General features: G+C 44.8%; 1 protein-coding gene across 1 annotated transcript in view; it reads right to left on the bottom strand.

Annotated features, from left to right (window-relative positions):
• Positions 1–18,568, bottom strand: part of LOC103188465 (oxysterol-binding protein 1) — a 140,345-nt gene extending 121,777 nt beyond the window's left edge. Inside the window, exons 1-4 of the mRNA XM_007908486.2 lie at positions 18,285–18,568; positions 15,420–15,464; positions 6,040–6,108; positions 1,774–1,982 (exon numbers count right to left, since the gene is read on the bottom strand). Coding sequence (XP_007906677.2) covers positions 1,774–1,982; positions 6,040–6,108; positions 15,420–15,464; positions 18,285–18,568 — 607 coding nt within the window. The remainder of the gene's footprint in view (positions 1–1,773; positions 1,983–6,039; positions 6,109–15,419; positions 15,465–18,284) is intronic.
• Positions 18,569–19,485: the final 917 nt, after the last annotated feature.

Below are 19,485 nucleotides of genomic sequence, written 5' to 3'. Positions count from 1 at the left end.
CCACTTTACTGTCCAGAGTTTTTACATGAAAGGGAAATCACACACAATGACATGATGCTAACCTGTGATGTTGGAATTTTCAATGAAACAGAAACCAGATCTGTAAGGCGAGCCAGAGGGCGAATATTATCTATCCTGTCTGCCTTTAGACAGCATCTGAATCAATATATTTCCGAGTTAACATTCCCATCCAATGCCTCTAAATTATACTGCTGATTCATCTGGCTCAGGAACTGGATGGACGAGACTGCCACAGAGGATTGACTCGATTCCAACATTTCTATACATGTCACCTTGGAGCCAGTTCAGTTCCAAGAGACTCTGCCTACCTCCTACCCAAGGAGGATAATCACTGTTGGTCATTCAACATCTGACAAGCAACGGTTTGAGCCTCGCAAAAGACATGCGAGACACCCCATATCTAAATCCAAAGGAGCTCCAATTTCTCTGAGGATCATGACCCAATGTAGCTTTACTTTCTGAATATGTGGAACTGATTACCCAGCTCCCTACTTTCCCTCCAGCAAACATTGTGGGTATTATTGCCCTAGGGATGGAGCTGCTCTGTTGTGAAATAGATAATAATAATAATAATCCTTGTATTTGATACAGCACCTTATCACGTCTTCAAGACGTCTCAAAGCACTACACAGAATATACTGTAAAGCGGAGTGACTGTATATTTTGTAGGAGAAACGCAGATGTGGTTTAAGATTCTCGGCTGAGCCCTCTCAGTAGTTTACTGATAGAAACTCAGGTAGCTGTGAGCAAAATGTCCCCAATCCTCCTCTACTGACCTTCCCAGGTCCATCTCCATAGCCTCCCTCAGATGTCTGGTGTTCACCAGACTGTTCGTATTTCCCCAAATGATGTGACAGAGTTTCAATAAAGGCAACCTTCAACTACTTTGGCTAAGGTCTCGAAAATAACTGAAAATACCAATGCAAATCTCACCCCTTGAGGCCAAACTCATTCCTTAAAGATATATATGATCTGATATTTTTATCCTCCCAATCACTGGGAGAGTTGGCAAACCTCTAGCAATCCAAATACTGTATTAAAACCTTTCCTTCATCTGTTTGGTAATATTTTCAATTTGTCCCAAAAACGCAAGGCTAACAGACAAGGCCGGTTGAATAAACCTCAAAGGACTAATATATTGTTTTTTCAGATGGATCCAACTTTCACAAATGTCTGTTCCCTGACAATTCCCAAGGGAGATCTCTTCTCATCACCCATTCCAACAGCCCTTCGGAATAACTCTGATCTCTTTATTTCTGAATTAAGAAATACACACATACTCCAACTGGAACAAACTGCCTCCAAATATCGCAAACCGGCCCACCACAACCAGAGCTGATCTGATTTGAGTCGAACTCCAGTGATCACTCATGTCACTCAGGATCCAGGTAGCATCCTTTCCTAGCCTGACCATACTCCCCAAGTATAGGTCTTATTCACTCCAGCTTCAAAAGCCCAAACGGTGGTAGCAACCATCATCCAATGGGTTTTGCTCCTTCCACATTGTCACCGAGCAGATTCAAGCACCTTACCCTCTCTTGCAAAGCGACATGTTCCAGCTTGGGTTACATGATTACAAAATCATCACTTTAAAAGACTGAATTGTCCCCATATAGTGCGAGGAAATGCCAGTGAGGTCAAGCAGCTATCTCAGTGCGAAATCCAAGTTAAAATAGCGCGATGATACCATAAGGGTGTGATGCACAAAGACAGACAGGATCCATACAGTGAGCACTGCTCCTCGGACACTACCTGACTGGTCGTTTAACATGCGGATGGCTCTGGACTTGGCCAACTCCAGTGCTGTCACCCAGCGCTGCCTCTCCACCTCAGAGCTCGCCTTCAGGTGGTACGTACGACCGCCGTCTGAGAGGACAAAGGTGCACGAGTCCTCCACGTCGATGTGAGCCGTGGCCAGGTTAATGGTGCCACGACACGTGTGTGCCATCTCGGCCTGAGTCCTGAAGGAGGGGGGAGAAAATACAATGAAGCAAATGAACAGTAATATTAGCGCTTACACTAGTACAATATTCCCACCCCACCAACGAGCACTGATTTACACTCCCCCGTTATCTTAGTTGTTAATGACAATGTCCAGCACGGAACAAAGATTTAGAAAGACGCCAAGTTAATTTTAATTCCCAGTCTGATCTTGGGTGGGGCAGCAGTAAGAATGCTACAAATGGCCGCAAAACCCCTTTGGCTAGACAGAATAAAATCAGCTACAGTTCCAGCGCTTTATCTCTATCCAGTGATCCCCACTGTAAAGCAATATAACAACAACTTGCATTTATATAGTGTCCTTCACGCAGGGTAGCGTCCCGGAGCGCTTCACAATGGCAGAGTCTGACATAATTCAATTATTATTGCAATAATAATAAGAATAATAATCCTTGCATTTAATATAGCGCTTTATCATGTCGTTGAGACATATCAAAGTGAATATATTGTGAAGTGGATTGACTGTGTATTTTGTAGACGAAACACGGCAGCCTATTGCTCACAGCAGTGTCCTGCAGACAGTCGTGGATGAGTGACCACAATTTTTTTTGTACGTGGTAAAGTGGACATGAGGGCTTAGGGGGAAAATCACATGAAGAAGGGTTAGATTTGGATGTGACAGTCCCTTGCACCGCATCAAGGTCACCTAACTCACAACCCACTGGATGAGGTGCAGCATAACGCCAGCAGGAGTTAGCTACGTCAGAGCAGGAAGGAGAAACAAAACATTGCCCTTTCATAAGATCTCTGCAATTTGATGAAGCTGAACTCCAAGATCACTCTGGTGGAAACATGCGATTGATCGATCCAGGTCTGGGTCATTTGACTGTAATCAGCGGAATTATTTCAATAGTGCCATGAATGGTCAGAGAATTCTCTGGGTTTGCAGCATACAACTAACCCTTCTGTATGTACCCCAATATAATCAGCTCAGCCAGATAAAAGCCGTAAGACAGGAAATTATAGAGCATCGTGCCAAGCAGTACCAATAACCTCCACTTAAAGGAACACTGTCTGCTCGCAGACCGTCACAGCTCTCAGGAAAGGTTATTGTTTGAGGAGGGCGATTACAGTACTTTAGAAGGGACACGTATCATATTCATCACAATTATGTCTTCGGCAAGAGACTCGAGAACTTGGCTCAGCGGATTTGTGGCATCACAGCATGTGATTATAAAAGAGAAAGGAAAAGATTTCATTTTACTGAAGAGACGGCGCTCCTTTAAAAGCCAATTGGAAACTGGATAATACAGAGAATTCATTCTTAGAAAAGCTTTAATCAGTACAGCACTTGCTGAAATCCACCTGGATCCAAAACGATTGGAAAGCTTTAGAGTACAGGAGAATTACGCTCTCTAATCTCAAATCGTACTGCTGTGGAATGCCAGCTTTCTTATAGAACTGTCTCGATTCATTATTTGATTCAGTTAGTTGCTATTCATCCAGTAGCTCAGGATCACTCAGTGGAGCGGAATATTAATGAGAACCCCCACACAGTCTTACCCAATACCACAAGCTGGTATCTCTCAAGGAAATTCAACATCGCCCACAAAATATACAGTCAATTCACTTTACAGTGTATTCTGTGAAGCGCTTTGAGATGTCTCGAAGACGTGATAATGCGCTATATCAAATGCAAGGTTTATTATTATTATTCTGACTATCCTGAGACTTAGCAACAGAAATACAAAGGAGAAGTAAAAGTCATTCAACCTAGCAAGAAAACCTCATCTATTATGTCTGAGATCCACTAGGTAAGTTTCCTTACTCCACACAGAGCCTAATAATAATCCCTCCAAATCAAAAAACAATAATAAATTGGTCATTTTCAATCCATGACTGTTTGTGGGACATTGCTGTGCGCAATTGGCTGCTGCGTTCGCCCACAAATATCCAGTCAATTCACTTTACAGTATATTCTGTGAAGCGCTTTGGGACGTCTAGAAGACGTGAAAAGCGCTATATCAAATGCAAGGATTATTATTATTATTACTATTATTATTATTATTCAACCCCATGCCTCACGTTCACAGCTCCTATCCCACCCATCCTTCCCCCATGTTCCCAGGCCTATCCCACACATTCCTGCCTTTTCTGCTCCATGTTCCCAGTTTTTCTAATAATAATAAGCCTTGCATTTGATACAGCACCTTATCATATCATTGAGACATCTCAAAACTCTTCACAGAATATATTGCAAAATGGATTTACTCTGCATTTCATGGGCAAAACACAGCAGCCAATGGCGCACAGCAATGTCCCACAAACATCGTGACCAATTTTTTATCCCCACCACAAAAAATATACAGTTAATTCACATTACAGTATATTCTGTGAAGCACTTTGAGATGTCTTGAAGATCTTATATCAAATGCAAGGATTATTATTTTTATTATTATTATTCCTGCTTCATGTTCCCAGTCCTACAGTCCCTGAACCATGTTCTCAGCCCCTATCCCATAATCTCTGGTGAGTCAAGAATGAGTCCTTTTCCTTTTTGAATTATGAACACATCCAGATTCATTACATCTATTGACAGTTCATTCATTACATCTATTGGAAGTTAAAAGTATAAACCAATTGTTTCACATTTATACTTGGCTCACATTTTCCTTAGTTGATAATTATATTCCCCAATTCTGGCCAAATAACTCCTCCACATCCATTCCCTATCAATAGACTTTCTTCCCACATTCACCCTTTAGCCTTTTTTTTGTTTCCAAACATTTTTTTTCCCCCAGGCGGGCAGGTGTCTGACACATGCAAAAACCCATCTGCACGTGCTTGCGCCGAGAATTCCATGTATCCCACCTATACATGGAAATTCCAGAGACATTTATTGGAATGGAATGAGCACTCTCTCCCTAGAGGGAAGCATTCTGCTTACCTAATTCTAGGCTCAGGTTGGAGAGAGACAAGGCTTGGCGCCCCCAGAGTGTGAGCTGGGGTAACTGCTAGTCTAACCAGCTAAGACCTCATGGCTCGCCATTGAGAGCATTTACTGGCAAGCTTTCCCGCTGCTTGTCCAGCTAGGACCACCCTGCCATTAGAGTTTTGGCTTGCAAGGTTAACAGCAGCTAAGTAGGAAGAGTCCCTGCCCCCAGTGACAGGTCTGCCCTTCCAAGTCCTGCCGATAAGGCAAGACTAGCCTACGATCAGCAGTCCTGGAATAACGTGGACCCACCTGGCTCAGGAACTGGACTACTGAGACCACCACAGAGACTGATGCTAAACATGTCACCTTGGAGCCGATTCAACTCCAAGGAGACCCCACTAAGTTCCACTTAGATTTCTGCCATTGACCAATAGCCGTGGTGTATGAAGTAGTTCTGTAAATACAAATTGTTGCTCTTGTTGTAATAAACCTTGCATCTTATGTCGAGAATGTTTCAAAGCGCTTCACAGAGGTTTCTGTGAAGTGCAGTGACTGTATATTTGTAGGTGAATACAACAGCCAGTTTGTGCACAGCAATGTCTCAGAAGAACTCAGGAATGACCAATCTTAGTTCATAGAAAAACTCTAATGGCTAAGACCAAAACGCAGAAATAATCTTGTTGAGAAATTCTGTATATATTATAGTTTTGATCATCTTTCTTCTCCCTACCCCTGTCAGAATGGATGCCAAGCCAATTAATTACCTGACTGTTAATTAACTGTTAAGCGCCTTGGGACGTCCTCCCAAATTGAACGGTGCCATACAAATGTAAATTTGTATTGTATTAAAATTAAATTACTTTATAATCCTTACATTTGATATAGCGCCTTATCAAGTCGTCGAGAGGTCTCAAAGCGCTTCACAGAATGTACTGGAAAGTAAATTGACTGTATATTTTGTGGGCAAAACTTTGTAATCAAATAACATGCACCTCCACGATGTGATTGTAACATGCAGAACAGAACCCCTCCATCCCAACCAGACGCCAGCATCAATCTCGGGGCAGGCAGTCAGGGGTGGGAGTGAGAGCTGCCGAATGTCACCCAGGACCTCAGATCAAAAACTGAAATGATCAGCTCACCCCACTGCCAGTGCGCCTCCTACCGGCCCCCCTCCTGGCTGAAGGCCGCTGCATGATGGTGAGCAGGTGCTGCAAGGAAATAAAGGGGGTGGAAGGTGGGGGGGAGGGAGAGAAATCATCAGTGAATGAAGCGAAGTACGAGTAAAACCAGTTGCATGCAGGAAAGGACACACGCAATGCTCAATGAGAGATGCCTTCGATGTAGTCGGTATTCCAATTTACACGACTTGATTTACGGTCAATCTGCCAACTGCGCTATGTGCTGCGCTATGTGCTAACTATGGTGATTCATGTCATCTCTACCAAATGCAAAGATTATTATTATCATCATCTCAGCACCTCCCACCACCTCCCTTTTTACAGCAGTCTCACCACCAAGCATCCTATTTTCCTTAACTAATCTTTTTCCTTCCTCTCTCGGTGGTACAATCCACAGCTGCCACAATCTCCCTTTGCCCAAAATGGCTTTCTTTTAAGAAAAGTGCAGGCAGTGAGGGCCAATGAGATATTCATATATGGGGAGCAGAGTCATTGAGTCCTCACCTCACACACACACGCACTTTCTTTACGGGAAATGAATAGCAGGCAGCAGACGTGATAATTTCCTCTCGTTTGATATTCTCCTTCATCAGACACAAAGGCTCAATTAAAGCATGACACCCTGCTGCCTCAGCTGAGATCAGCTGTGTCATACAAATAAGAGATCAAACTTAAGATGTATATGGCACCACACAGAGCATTTACTTCCTAAGTCGCCTAAGGAACTTTAGCACCCTGTTAAAAATCAACAGTTGCTCTTGCAATGTTTAATATGTAAAAGCAACTTCCTGGAGTGAAACTGAACCCTACAGACCAATCCAGGTTCAATCCCTGATGCTGATCTCTGTCTAGATGCCTACAGGGACACTACAAAAGGCCTCAAGGCCTTTGGGCTCGGACTGGGAGAATCAGCCAAGGTTCCCATTGTTGATTACTATTGTGATAATTCAGCTGGAAAGCTCACACGGACACTGGGCGTGGGTAGGATCAGCGTGAGTTCCGTTGGCTCTCATGGATGAATAGCTCACTAGCATTGTTTGTCTGGCCTCAAACATGGAAGAATCAACACAGTGGAGGCAGCAGATAATAATAATAATATGGCACATCGGCTTGTGGAACTCAAACTCTCGCCTGTATAAGTGCACACCTTCTGGAGAGAAAGGTAGAATATATGTAATATAATAATAGAATAAACGTAGTATCAAATGCAAGTATTATTATTATTATAGAAAACAGAGGGGGTTGGAGAAGGAGCAGTTACCACAAATGCCCCAAAAAATAAAATTTCCTTTCTAATATTTGAAAAAAATATTTATAATAAAACAAATTATTTTGTGTTTTATCATAAATATTTTTACTACTTCTTATTCAATGACTACAATGATTCAATGACTATGTTACTATAGTCAGCACAGTGCGACATAAACAGTAGATGGGCCTTATTCCGGAGGAAGACAAGGTCAGTGACTGAGAGGGGAAAGAGGAAGGCAGCAGTGACTAGAAAATCAGGCTCTCAAAGCCCAGAGGAATCCCTCCAACACTAATACCTTACGCCACAGGATCGATCAGATTGGGGTACTCCTGGTTTAGATTGACCGCGCCAAGGAAAAGAGCATTATCTCCTGTCAAGTCAGCTGACCCCCATGTCCATAGGGGGAGGCCTGCCATCCAGGGAGCCCAGGACCATTGGTTGTTTCCCAGCTGCTGATGGAAACCTGTTATTTTGTATGCAAAAGCAAACTCCCACATCTGTTTACTCCACATTGCCTTCTGTCATGGATCCATGCTGGGAATACACATTCACGCTACCAATAGGGCTACTTAGCTTGCATTCAGGAGGCCCTCCTGATACAAGATCTAGCCATGAGACCAAACAGATGAGGCACTGAGTTCAACAGGATCTTCAGACTTTCTGACCTGTCATCTTGTTGCCTGTAAGCGCTCTGTGATGCTACCCCACGTGAAGAGCGCTATATAAATGCAAGTTGTTGTTGTTATCTGAATAACGTCAGTAAGCAGCAAAGACCAGTCCCCCTTCCCAAATCTTCTGCAACTTCCAGAGAATATTAACAGGGGGCCTGTTTGGCCACAAAGTCTTGGGCGGATTGGGGGGGGGGGGGGGGGGGGGGGGGGTCAGTGGTCAATTAAACTCAATTATGCACTTTGAGATAATCCTCCTGCATGGAGAAATTTCATTTCTAATCCATTTGGATTCTCTTTTTCTTCCACGATTATTTTCATTTGAAACTGATCACGGAAATGGACTTGACAGAAGTTACTGAGTTCAGCTGTGCAAATGGTGTGCAGTGAAGATGGAGTTTGGGGTGAGAAGTGGGACTTTGTTTTAAAACACATAACGTGACCTTAAAGCAGCTTCATTGCATGGTCGTGCTTAGTAAGAACCAGAATAAACGTTTATATGATTATTGACTGGAACCAATTTTTTTTGTGATGAGTACCAATGGAGACATTCCCTCTTTGAAAGGATTAAATACAATACAGACTGGAGACTAATTTAGAGGGACTGCTGCTCATATTTCAGCTAAGTACACAGCGATGGATCCCTGCATGTCCGCACACATCAAATTCAACGTCTTTAAATTATTCAAATGCACATGGCTGTACCGGAGACACTGTGCAGAGTAAGATACAATCCCCTTGGACATCTGCCAGCCTTTCCATCTATGGATGAAACTCAGTCGTGTCAATCAGACAGTCTTTAAAAGGGCACAAGAGAACAGTGATCTGAGGAACAATCACGCGAAGAAAAACTAATGTATGCTAAGAGAATGTGTGCAAAATGGTGTTTAAGCTTTTGACTTGTACCACAGTTCCTCCTCCTCTACTGGGCCTGACCATTCACAGTCTTTTTACCTTCATTAACTAACCCTCCTGATGGAGAGGGAGACGCCAGTCTGAGCATTAGAAACTTTGGTTTAAACGAGTGCAGACATCACTGATGGAGGAGTTATTAAGCCAGAATTCACTACAAGTCATCATTCCTCCGTGCCAGTCAGTCAGTTAGAAGCTTATGCCAAGTACCAGCAATTATTTACTCGGGTTGACGAAAGTACAAATAGCTAGAATGTAGAGTAGTTGTATAATTGAGAACAGGGCTAACCATCCAGTGTTGCTATTTGAAAGGCGCTTTAGAAATGTAATTTGTTGTTGTCTCATCAGGGTAAGAATTACTCACTGCAATTGTACAAGGGTACAGCCTGACTCAGTTGCTAGCATTCTCGCCTGAGTCAGAAGGTTGTGGGTTCAAGCCCCACGTCAGACTTTGAACTCAAGAGTCCAGGCTGACACTCCAGGGCAGTGCTGGGGATGTGTTGCATTGTTAGAGGTGCAGTCCTTTGGATGCGATGTTAAACCAAGGTTGTATCTGGCTGCTCTGGTGCATGTTAAAGATCTCACGGCACTATTCATAAAGAGAAGTGAGTCTCTCTCAGTGTCCTGGCCAACAATCAGCCAAATAAAATTGGTCATTCACTTCATGGCTGTTTGTGGGACACTGCTATGCGCAAATCGGCTGTCCACTTTTGCACACAAATAAGTACACTCACTGCTGTGAGACATCCTCCTGACGTACCAAATGCAAAGATTATTATTATTATTAATAAAGGTTCAGCAGAGTAAATGGCACGAATATTTAAATAGTTCATCACAACACAATATTAGACTTTAATTTTAATAATAATTCTTGTAACTTAATTATTCATTGATTCATTGATTCCTAAAATTAAAGTCTAATATTGTGTTGTGATAAAACTATTTTAATATTCTCTATTTTTAACAGAAATGGAAGGATATTATAGTCACAAACAGACCAGAAGGTTGAAGTAGGCAAAATATTGCAGATGCCTGGAAATCTGAAATAAAATCAGAAGTCGCTGGGAACACTCAGCAAGTCAGGCTGAGTGATCGGTCGAAAGGTCATCGACCTGAAACGTTAACTCATTTTCCTCTCTCCATGAATGCTGCCTGACCTGCTGAGTGTTCCCAGCAACTTTTGTTTTTATATCAGAAGGTTGCAAGTTCAATTCCCAGTCTTGAGGAGAGCTAGCTAGTCTCAGCCTGGTTCGAGTTCAGACACTCAATTGACCCGTGGGCAGGGGGGGGAGGAAGAGAAAGAGAGGAAACGCTTGCGATCATTCAGTTCGATCAAATTCCAGTAACCTCTAGTAGTTAACACATTGGTGTGACCTTGGGGAGAACAGTATTCAAGTAATTTCAGAACTTAAATAGTCTGCGGACACTCGATGACTAGAATCACACGCGAAAAACTGTTACTTGAAATGCTGGTGGGCGACCCACACACGTGGAACACATGTTGCAAGAAAAGCTCACACTCCAAAACAGCACAAAATATATTTTAAACTGTCCCATCTTGCTGTCTGCAAACCACTGGGAAAGGTTATCCTGCAACCCACAATGTGATGTTAACAGATTAGTTCATTTGCAACAGTTTCCCTCCAGATAACTAATCATACAGCTGAATGTGGCAGACACCAGTGTCAGGCACAGGCTCGCTCCAACATTATTACTGTATAAGGGCACATCTGGGGAAAAGCAAGGTACCCAATGTTAGCACTGAGTGCACTGAAATATAATTTACAGTATATCTTGTGAATATATGTCCATGATAAGCTGTTTATCTTGTCCAGAACAGTAGAACCAGAGGACATGGCCTGTGATTGAAGTGGGGTTAGTTCAAAACAAATCTGCGGAAACACTATTTCAGTGAGCGAGTAGAAAATATATGGAATAAGCTTCCTAGGCAGATGGTGGAAGCAGGGAGTGTTGATTCTTTCAAAAGCAAATTAGATAGATTTCTTTAAGGAAATAATATCTGGGGGATACAGTATATAGTTTGGGTCATGAGATGTGCAAGCGATTGTGGAAGGCGAACTGGGTGGACCCTGGTCTTTTTCGTCTAGCAAATTCTTATGTTCTAAAGCCAGGAAAGTTGGATGAAAAAAAAATGACTGAATGCCCTGTGCAACAGAGGAGAGGTTACATTCCTTTGGTCCCACAAGCATCAGAAATGAGGTCAGACACAGACACGGTAAAGAGGAAATTCACAGAAACTGCCTACTGCACCATAACTAGCCTTTTACGCTGATTCTACCCCCCTCCCCCACACACATACTGCCTCCAATAGTTTCAAGTTAATTCGGGTTTTAAAATATAAGTAAAATCCAGAACATTTTAAAACCAGAAGGGACCCTGGATCAATCAACCGGCAAAATATACAGGACCCGTTTCAAATTAAATCAGACAAGCTCAAAATAATAATAATGCTCTTTTGCATTTGATATAGCGCCTCATCACATCGTTGAGACGTCTCAAAGCGCTTCCCAGAATACACTGTAAAATGAACTGACTGTATATTTTGCAGGCGGAAGTAATGAGAGATCAGGGGATATACTGCATCTAATCCAACCACAGAATGGATGGCGGCTCTGATCAGAAAAGTCAAGCTCCATTACCACAAGGTGCACAGCACAGCTGGAAATCTGATGGCTCAGGGCACAAGGCGACGATTGGCAGATGAAGCTTGAGGTGCCATGGAGATTGTGATGACGACAGTTGAACAGTGCCCGCCCGAGCTGGCACAAAGCAAAGGACTTACATGGACCAGCCAGGCGGGCACAGCAAGTATACTTTGGACGCTTTTCAAAACAAGTCAGCCGACAGACAGAAGCCAAACAGTCAGCAATTTTTTCAAATGCATTAATGCGGTTAATTGAAGTCACGGCTGAACAAGTTATCACAGAGAATCTTGCTTCAGGGTGACCTAACATAGTGGGACACCATTCAGCAGTGAGAGGAGCTTCTGTACTGCCTGTGACAAGTTTTGTAAAACGTACAGCTTTGGAGTGAGGTGGGTTTCAAAGGCTTTTTTGACATTTCTTTTTTTTAGCAGAAACAAAACAGGGAAGGATTCGAAAGGCAAGGTATTAATAGTAAATATTGAAAACCAACAACAACAAGGCATGTTAAATGACAAGCTTTAGATTCCTCGGATCTCTTAGGCAGTTTACCCACTGAGCGATTGAGCATTACACACTAGGAAGGTCCCACCCAGCCTTGATCTGTGCTGGTTTAGTTGATCTCAGCTGAGGCAGCACTTGGGTGTTGGAATTGCCCTCACTGCAAGAGAAAAATCAATGACACACTCCTGTCACCCAAGGCCCTATCACTGGTGTGGGTGTATGGATGTAGGGCAAAGACAGCTATAATGCTCTGCTGTGATGCTCCTTGTGGCTAAATAATCATCTGAAACTCACTGTTAAGGCTCATTCATGGAGAATGGCCACTTGGGCGAAGTAACGGAGCAGGAAGAGCAACGAAAGCTCGGTAAAAGGAAAAAAAGTGAAAATACTTTCAGGTGAAAAGGAAAAGAAGGGAGGGACAAAAAACTGTCAAAAGCCCTTTTAAATTGATATGAATAGCAATGAAGACCATGATTGCATTGGAAAAATACAGGTCCAATCCCCTTCCAGCCAAGTTGGAAGAGTCACCATCCAACAATTAATGTTTACCGCTGTGTAATCAAGTTCAGGAGGCTGAAGCATTGACTTGCCCTCCCACACATGGTCAACTAACATTTACTCACTGACACTTACTGTCCAAACTCACATGAGGGATTGACAATTTGTGAAGTACTCGAAGGTTATATTGGAATCTATGGAAGCGTCTCTGAATGAGTCATTATTACCTTCCTGAATGAGTCATCCTCTGCAGGAGAGAATGTTATGAAGGAGAGAACTGGACAAAACAAACTTTACGGAAATTGTTCAGCCAGCAACATAATTCCGATCATCAATCTTGTTAAGTCTGCCTCTCATACTTTGTCAATGGGATTGGTATAGTCTATACATACAGTATCCGTACCATTACAAACCGGCTGCTCTCATTCCACCCCAGTACTGTCAATTCGGCTATTTAATGTATACCTTGTGCCAGGCAGAGGAAAATCAGCCAAGATTTCCATTCTTGTGATGACTTTTCAGAGAAGGAGTGCACATGACTTCACAGATTATTCTGTGACTTTCCGAAAATGCGGTTAAATGGCGGAATCGGTAACTCGCATGCCAAAATCACAGTTGCAGCTCTGTACTAGTCCAACACAGCTTAAAATACTCTCTCCCTATTTGGACAAACATAATCTACAATTGCACAGATTCAGATGCTTGTCAGTGCAACTGGTCATTATTAGATGATACTGAAATGCTAGTGCCAAGTCTCATATCCTACATTAATTGTCATTCTTATCACACTAACAGTTCAGCAGCAACTTAGCTGAGATTAGTCTGGCCCGAGGCGAGACATGAATGGAAACAGGTGGGTTTGGGGTTCAACCATTTATTTGCTGTACATTCAGATGGCCTAGCTACCTGTCAATCCAGCACAAATTACTCTCTAGCATTACAGCCAAGAAAATCACAATTGAAACGCACCAAGGTCAAAGTGAAGTCTTGTCTGATATTAGAATGCATCTGTCTATCGCGAGTAAGTTGCAAGAGCATCGTGTTCATAATTGCCTACGCAACCCAAGTTCCCAATCTCAGCCAAGCTCTCAAAAGTTTTTGCCCACAAAATATACAATCAATTCACTTTACAGTATATTCTGTGAAGCGCTGAGACGTCTCAAAGACGTGAAAAGGCACTGTATCAAATGCAAGGATTATTATTATTATCAAAGGATGGTGCTAGCCATTGGCTAGATGCATCTTCGCAGCAAGGAAGAAACATTAAAACATAAACTGAGACCAAGACACTACTGGTTGATGCACAAGTAGGCAGAGAGGGAGGCAGTGAAAGGATTCGCCAGATGCAATGTCAACTCCAGTACTGAGTGCAAAACATTACATTCCCATCAGAACAAAGAGTTCACTGTCTGTAGTCGAGATCTGAAAGGGGTGGGTGACATCGTAAGGCAATTGACTCAAAGCCGATCCAATCAATCCACGAGTTGCTGTGTACTGACAACTTACCAGCTGAAGAAAAGAATGGATTTCTGTGGTTTCTCGAAAATGAAAACTTAAGACGTTAAGCGAGACTTGGAAGGTAAATTTTCATGTAAATTTGCTTGTTTCACATCCTCAGTAAAAGAAGCCGATTGTCCCATCAGAATAAATAGAAACAGTGTTTTCTGATTGTGTGTGGTGCAAAAAGCCTTTGTAATTATCACCTTTGCCTTATAACATATGAATAAAATTTCTTTAGCATATGTTGCACTCCCCCCCACCCCCCCCGCCGCCCACACAACACACACACACACAGCACAGAGCACACACAGCACACAACACAACACACACCTACCTTAAGAGTTATTTATCCTCAGAGTTTACAAATCTTTACTTGGCATCAGCAAGCTTTATAGACAGTCACTGAGATCCTCAGTGGTGCTGAGTTGGCTGTTCTCAGCCAGGGCGGAGCTGGATGTACTACTTACAATTGCGCTCAGTTTCACAGCACCAAGGAGAGAAAACAAAATTGGATTGGGGGAGGGGGTGCTTTCCTCTCCTGATTTCTATCCAGTATCAACATCCCCCCCACCCCCCTCCTCAATACAATAATTAAGGACATGGGTTGGGAACGGGAAGAAATTTGGAAAAAGGAGGGCAAGAAAATACATCACAACGTCTCCTCCCTGGAAAGGGTTTCTCATGATACACATGATGACCACTGGAATGGGCTCTTTTAGAACATAACATTTTTCTGACCTCATTCCCTGAAAACATTAGGTAGATTCTTTCCCATATGGATGTTTAACACAAGTATGAAATTGAATGATAAAAAAGAATAATATTGAAAATCAGTTCCCTTCCCTCCCCCCACTCCATCCTCCCCACACACAGTCACACAAGTGACATTTTGTTTGTGGAGTTCTTTCCCAAGTGTGGACGACCAACTGCCCCATGATTGATTGGAGTAAGCTCCATAATGCACCAAGAACAGTACAACATGGAGACATCTGAAATATTCTGCAGTGTGCCACGTGACAGGTCATTAAAGGAATTTTATTTGTGTCTACTCAGTAATCAATTATCTCTATCCATGTGTCAATATCACAAAACCTATGCATTAAATAGGTTTGTTTGGGCAAACACTTGTGCAGACTGATTTACAATGTCATATACAAGGCACGTCACTAAAAGGTACATTCCGGAAGCACTCCGGGATGCTACCCAGCGTGAAGGGCACTATATAAATGCAAGTTGTCGTTATTCAAACAAGATCACGGAACATTAATGTAAATAGCTAAACAATAAAGATGGTATAGTAGGGGGTATCATGCTGGTCAGAAACAGCACTGATCGGTTTCTTACCAATATGCACAGGTTGAATGAAAGTCTTCATAATGCCTGGCTGATCTGTCAAACAGAAACTTAACATTAAAGGAGGCTGGATGGGGAACACTCGGAAATATAAAGAGAATCTTTCCTCCCAATCTACAGAACACCAAAAAGGTTTCAATTGATTTCAATCAATTTTTTGCGCTCATCTTTCTCAGATTAATTTCTCTCCCATCAAGAACCACTGCTACAGGGCTCTCCATGCGCAAAGAAATTGATCAAGTAACAGTTACAATACAATATATATTTAGATTTATACAGTGCCTTTCACAGCAGGAGGGCATCCCAAGGTGCTGGACTATGGTTTGCACCTGAGCTGGGGGTGTGGTTGGGAGATGGCCGCGAGCATGGTCAAACAGGAAGGCCCTGAGTTGGACATTGAAGAGGTGAGGAAAGGGTGATGAAAGGCGCCTGGGATGGAGTTCCAGAGGGTCAGGGCAGATGTTACACATCCAGTGCTACTTTTTTTGGCTCTAGTACCTCCAGATAAAAATCATGTGTTGGATGAACCTTGAATTTTGTTAGTCACATACAAGTCAGTGATCATCAACGTCTTCAGTTAAAACGTTTTTCATGCTTAATGGAGTTGACATTGAATCACTTTCTAATGACTTTTCTTGTGAACGTGTTTGAGGAGAATGTTCACAGTATAAACATTCTGAACCCACGTCAGCACACCCACAGCCTCCAGCTGCACTGGAACCCAGTGTCAAACAACACACAGCACATTATAGTGAACCCATATTTTAACTCCATGAAGCCCTGGCTATCCATGGTTTTGCAAGGTACACATTGAGAAGTTAGTTTGACTCCATCTTCCCAGTCCATGGATTGTAATAGTTACTCCAACTATTGTAGTCTAGCAATTGAACAACAAGCTAACTTATTAAACAGGCCTGAATAAAAAACTGTATCCCTCCTTCCCTCCATAAGATGCAACACACACTAATAATTCCTCCCTGAAGCATTTGGAATTGTGCGGAGTACTTTTAGTTTTATAAAGTGGCATTTCAGTTATCAAGTACTTCACATACGGTGATATGTGGTAGATGTACATTAGCTACACAAATCTATGAAATATTTTACATAAAACATTCACATAATAAACATTACACACACACACACACATCATCTTAGAAAGTTCTACTTGAATTCTCTACTTTGGATTGCAATTGCATGCATGTGGCTCTTTGTCAACTTCAGATTCTGAAGTAAAATTCTCATATTCCCGCTGTCACTCACCTTTGATTCAGCACCTTCTCACATCAAATAATGCTTCGGTCACACAATGAATCGCTTTCAATTAAGAGTGGCTGCTATTATGTATGCATTTATGGAGCTTTTAGGGATATTGTTTCTCCCCCACCGCCCCTCAAGGATTTTAATGGAACCTGATCCAGTATCATGTGCTTTCAAGGAGAAATAAAAGGAATCAAATGACGGCCCAGCCGAAATACGCAGCAACACAGATATCCAGTGCAAATCTAACCTGCACTAACGAAAACATGATATCATGCTGGTTTGTGCATACACTGGGCATCTGTGCTACCCTTGCCAGTCAATACAAGCACTTGGATACCTTTCACAAAAGTATCCAGGTTACATCAGCCTGTCTAGAGCAAGTCTCTGGGGCTATGGTAATAGGGCACCTGCCAATCCAAAATTATTATGGTTAACCACTAATAGTTGATACGTCGCCCACTCTCGGTGCCCGATGCCTCCTGTACCTGGAGGCACCCCAGACAACAACGCACTGCAACAATAAGCGAGGACACCACGCCAACCCTACACCAGCAAACACACCCGTTATCCCGGCCCCGAACCAGCAAACACTGATGCCACCCGAGCTGCGGTTCAGCCGGCACCCAAGCCCCGCACCAGCAGATCCCTCCACCAGCCAGGCACCCATGCTCTCTACGCCAGATGACACCCGTGCTACCCAAGCTCCAGCCACCAGCAAGCACCCAAGGCCACCCGGGCCCTGCGCAAGACGGCAAACCCAGCAGCAATAATAACAACAACAACAACAACAATTTGGGTCACTCCATCCACAGCTGCTTGCGGGACACCGCCGTGTGCGATCGGCTGCCGCGCTCCGCCCGCAAAAAAACCTACACCCATATCGGTTCCCGTCGCGGGTCTATTCTGCGAAGGGCTTCGAGGCGTCTCGAGGACGTGATGAGGCGCTTCCATCAAATGCAAGGATTACCATTACCATTTATTATTATTATTACTATTATTATTGTTATATGACTAACACCCTGGCACCCAAGCTCTGTGCATCCTCAGGCAGCCATGCCATGCCATGCCTAGCTCTACACCAGCCAGCACCCACCCAGCACCTCCCCACCCAGCACCCACCCAACAACCACCCCCTCCACCCAGCACCGCACCCACCCAGCACCCACCCACCCAGCATCCACCCAGCACCCTCCCCCACCCAGCACCCACCCACCCAGCACCCACCCACCCAGCACCGCACCCACCCAGCACCCACCCACCCAGCACCGCACACCCCCACCCACCCAGCACCCTCCCCCACCCAGCACCCACCCAGAACCCCACCAGCATCCACCCACCCCACCCCGCACCCCCCCACCCACCCAGCACCGCACCCACCCACCCACCCAGCACCGCACCCACCAGCACCCACCCACCACCCCCCCCACCCAGCACCCCCCACCCGCACCCCCCACCCACCCAGCACCCTCCCCCACCCAGCACCCACCCAGCACCTCCCACCCAGCACCCACCCAACAACCACCCCCCCCACCCAGCACCCCCCCCCACCCCCCCCCCACCCAGCACCCCACCAGCACCCACCCACCCCACACCCACCTGTAGTAGGAGAGGAGTCCGTTGCTCAGCACGAACCAGCGGCGCTGGTAGCCCTTCAGGTAGTTGGTCCATTTGTAGAGCCAGCCTTTGTGCGCGGTGTCCGAGCCGGGGGGCGGCGGCAGCAGCGGGGAGGCCGAGCTGCAGGCCGCTCTGGCCGGCTCGGCCATGTCGGTGTCGGGCTCGGGGCCGGGGGGCGGCTGGGCCTTGCAGGACAGGCAGGGCACGGAGCTGAGCAAGGCCACCACCCCGCAGGAGGAGGGCAGGGGAGCTGCCGGCTTCCCCATCGAGAGGAGGGCGGGGCGGGCCCGGCCCGGGGAGGGGGGTGGGCCCCGGCGCCGGGTCCTGCAGCTCACACACCGCCCCCTCTCTCTCCCCTCAACCCCAACCCCTCTCCCCGTCACCCCCTCGGCCGCCGCATCCCGATCGGAAATGATCCCATTCAACGCAGCCGTCCGCTCAACCGCAACGGGGGCTTCGAAACCACCGTCGACCCCCTCCCCCCCCCCTCCCGCCTGGACACGGCGGCGGCGCGTCGTTTCCCTTCCAGGACCTGAACGCGCTTAAAGCGAGGCGGCGCCGGCGAATTTCGGTCCCGCGACCGTTAATCGCTGAGAAGGGATTGAAAGGACAATAAATGACCTGAGTTTTCATACACACACACACACAACACACACAGACAACACACACACACACACACACACAACACACACAACACACAATACACACACACAACAACACACACACAACACACACACACACACACACACACACACACACAACACACACAGACAACACACACAACACACACACACACAACACACACAACACAACACACACACACACACAAACACACACACAACACACACACACACACAACACAACACACACACACACACACACACACACACAACACACACAACACACACACACACACACAACACACACACACACAACACACACACACAACACACCCAACACACAACACACACAAGCGCACAACACACACAAGCGCGCAACACACACAACACACACAAGCGCGCAACACACACAACACACACACGCACACTCACACACACAACACACACACCAACACACCACACACACACACACACAACACAACACACACACAACAACACACACACAACACACACACACACACACACAACACACACACAACACAACACACACAACACAATACAAC

This window comes from Callorhinchus milii, unplaced genomic scaffold (genome assembly GCF_018977255.1).
Source record: "Callorhinchus milii isolate IMCB2004 unplaced genomic scaffold, IMCB_Cmil_1.0 Scaffold8, whole genome shotgun sequence".
Classification (NCBI taxonomy): Eukaryota; Metazoa; Chordata; class Chondrichthyes; order Chimaeriformes; family Callorhinchidae; genus Callorhinchus; species Callorhinchus milii.
The sequence above is the reverse complement of the archived record's forward strand: the minus strand, read 5'-3'. Positions and strand labels throughout refer to the sequence as shown.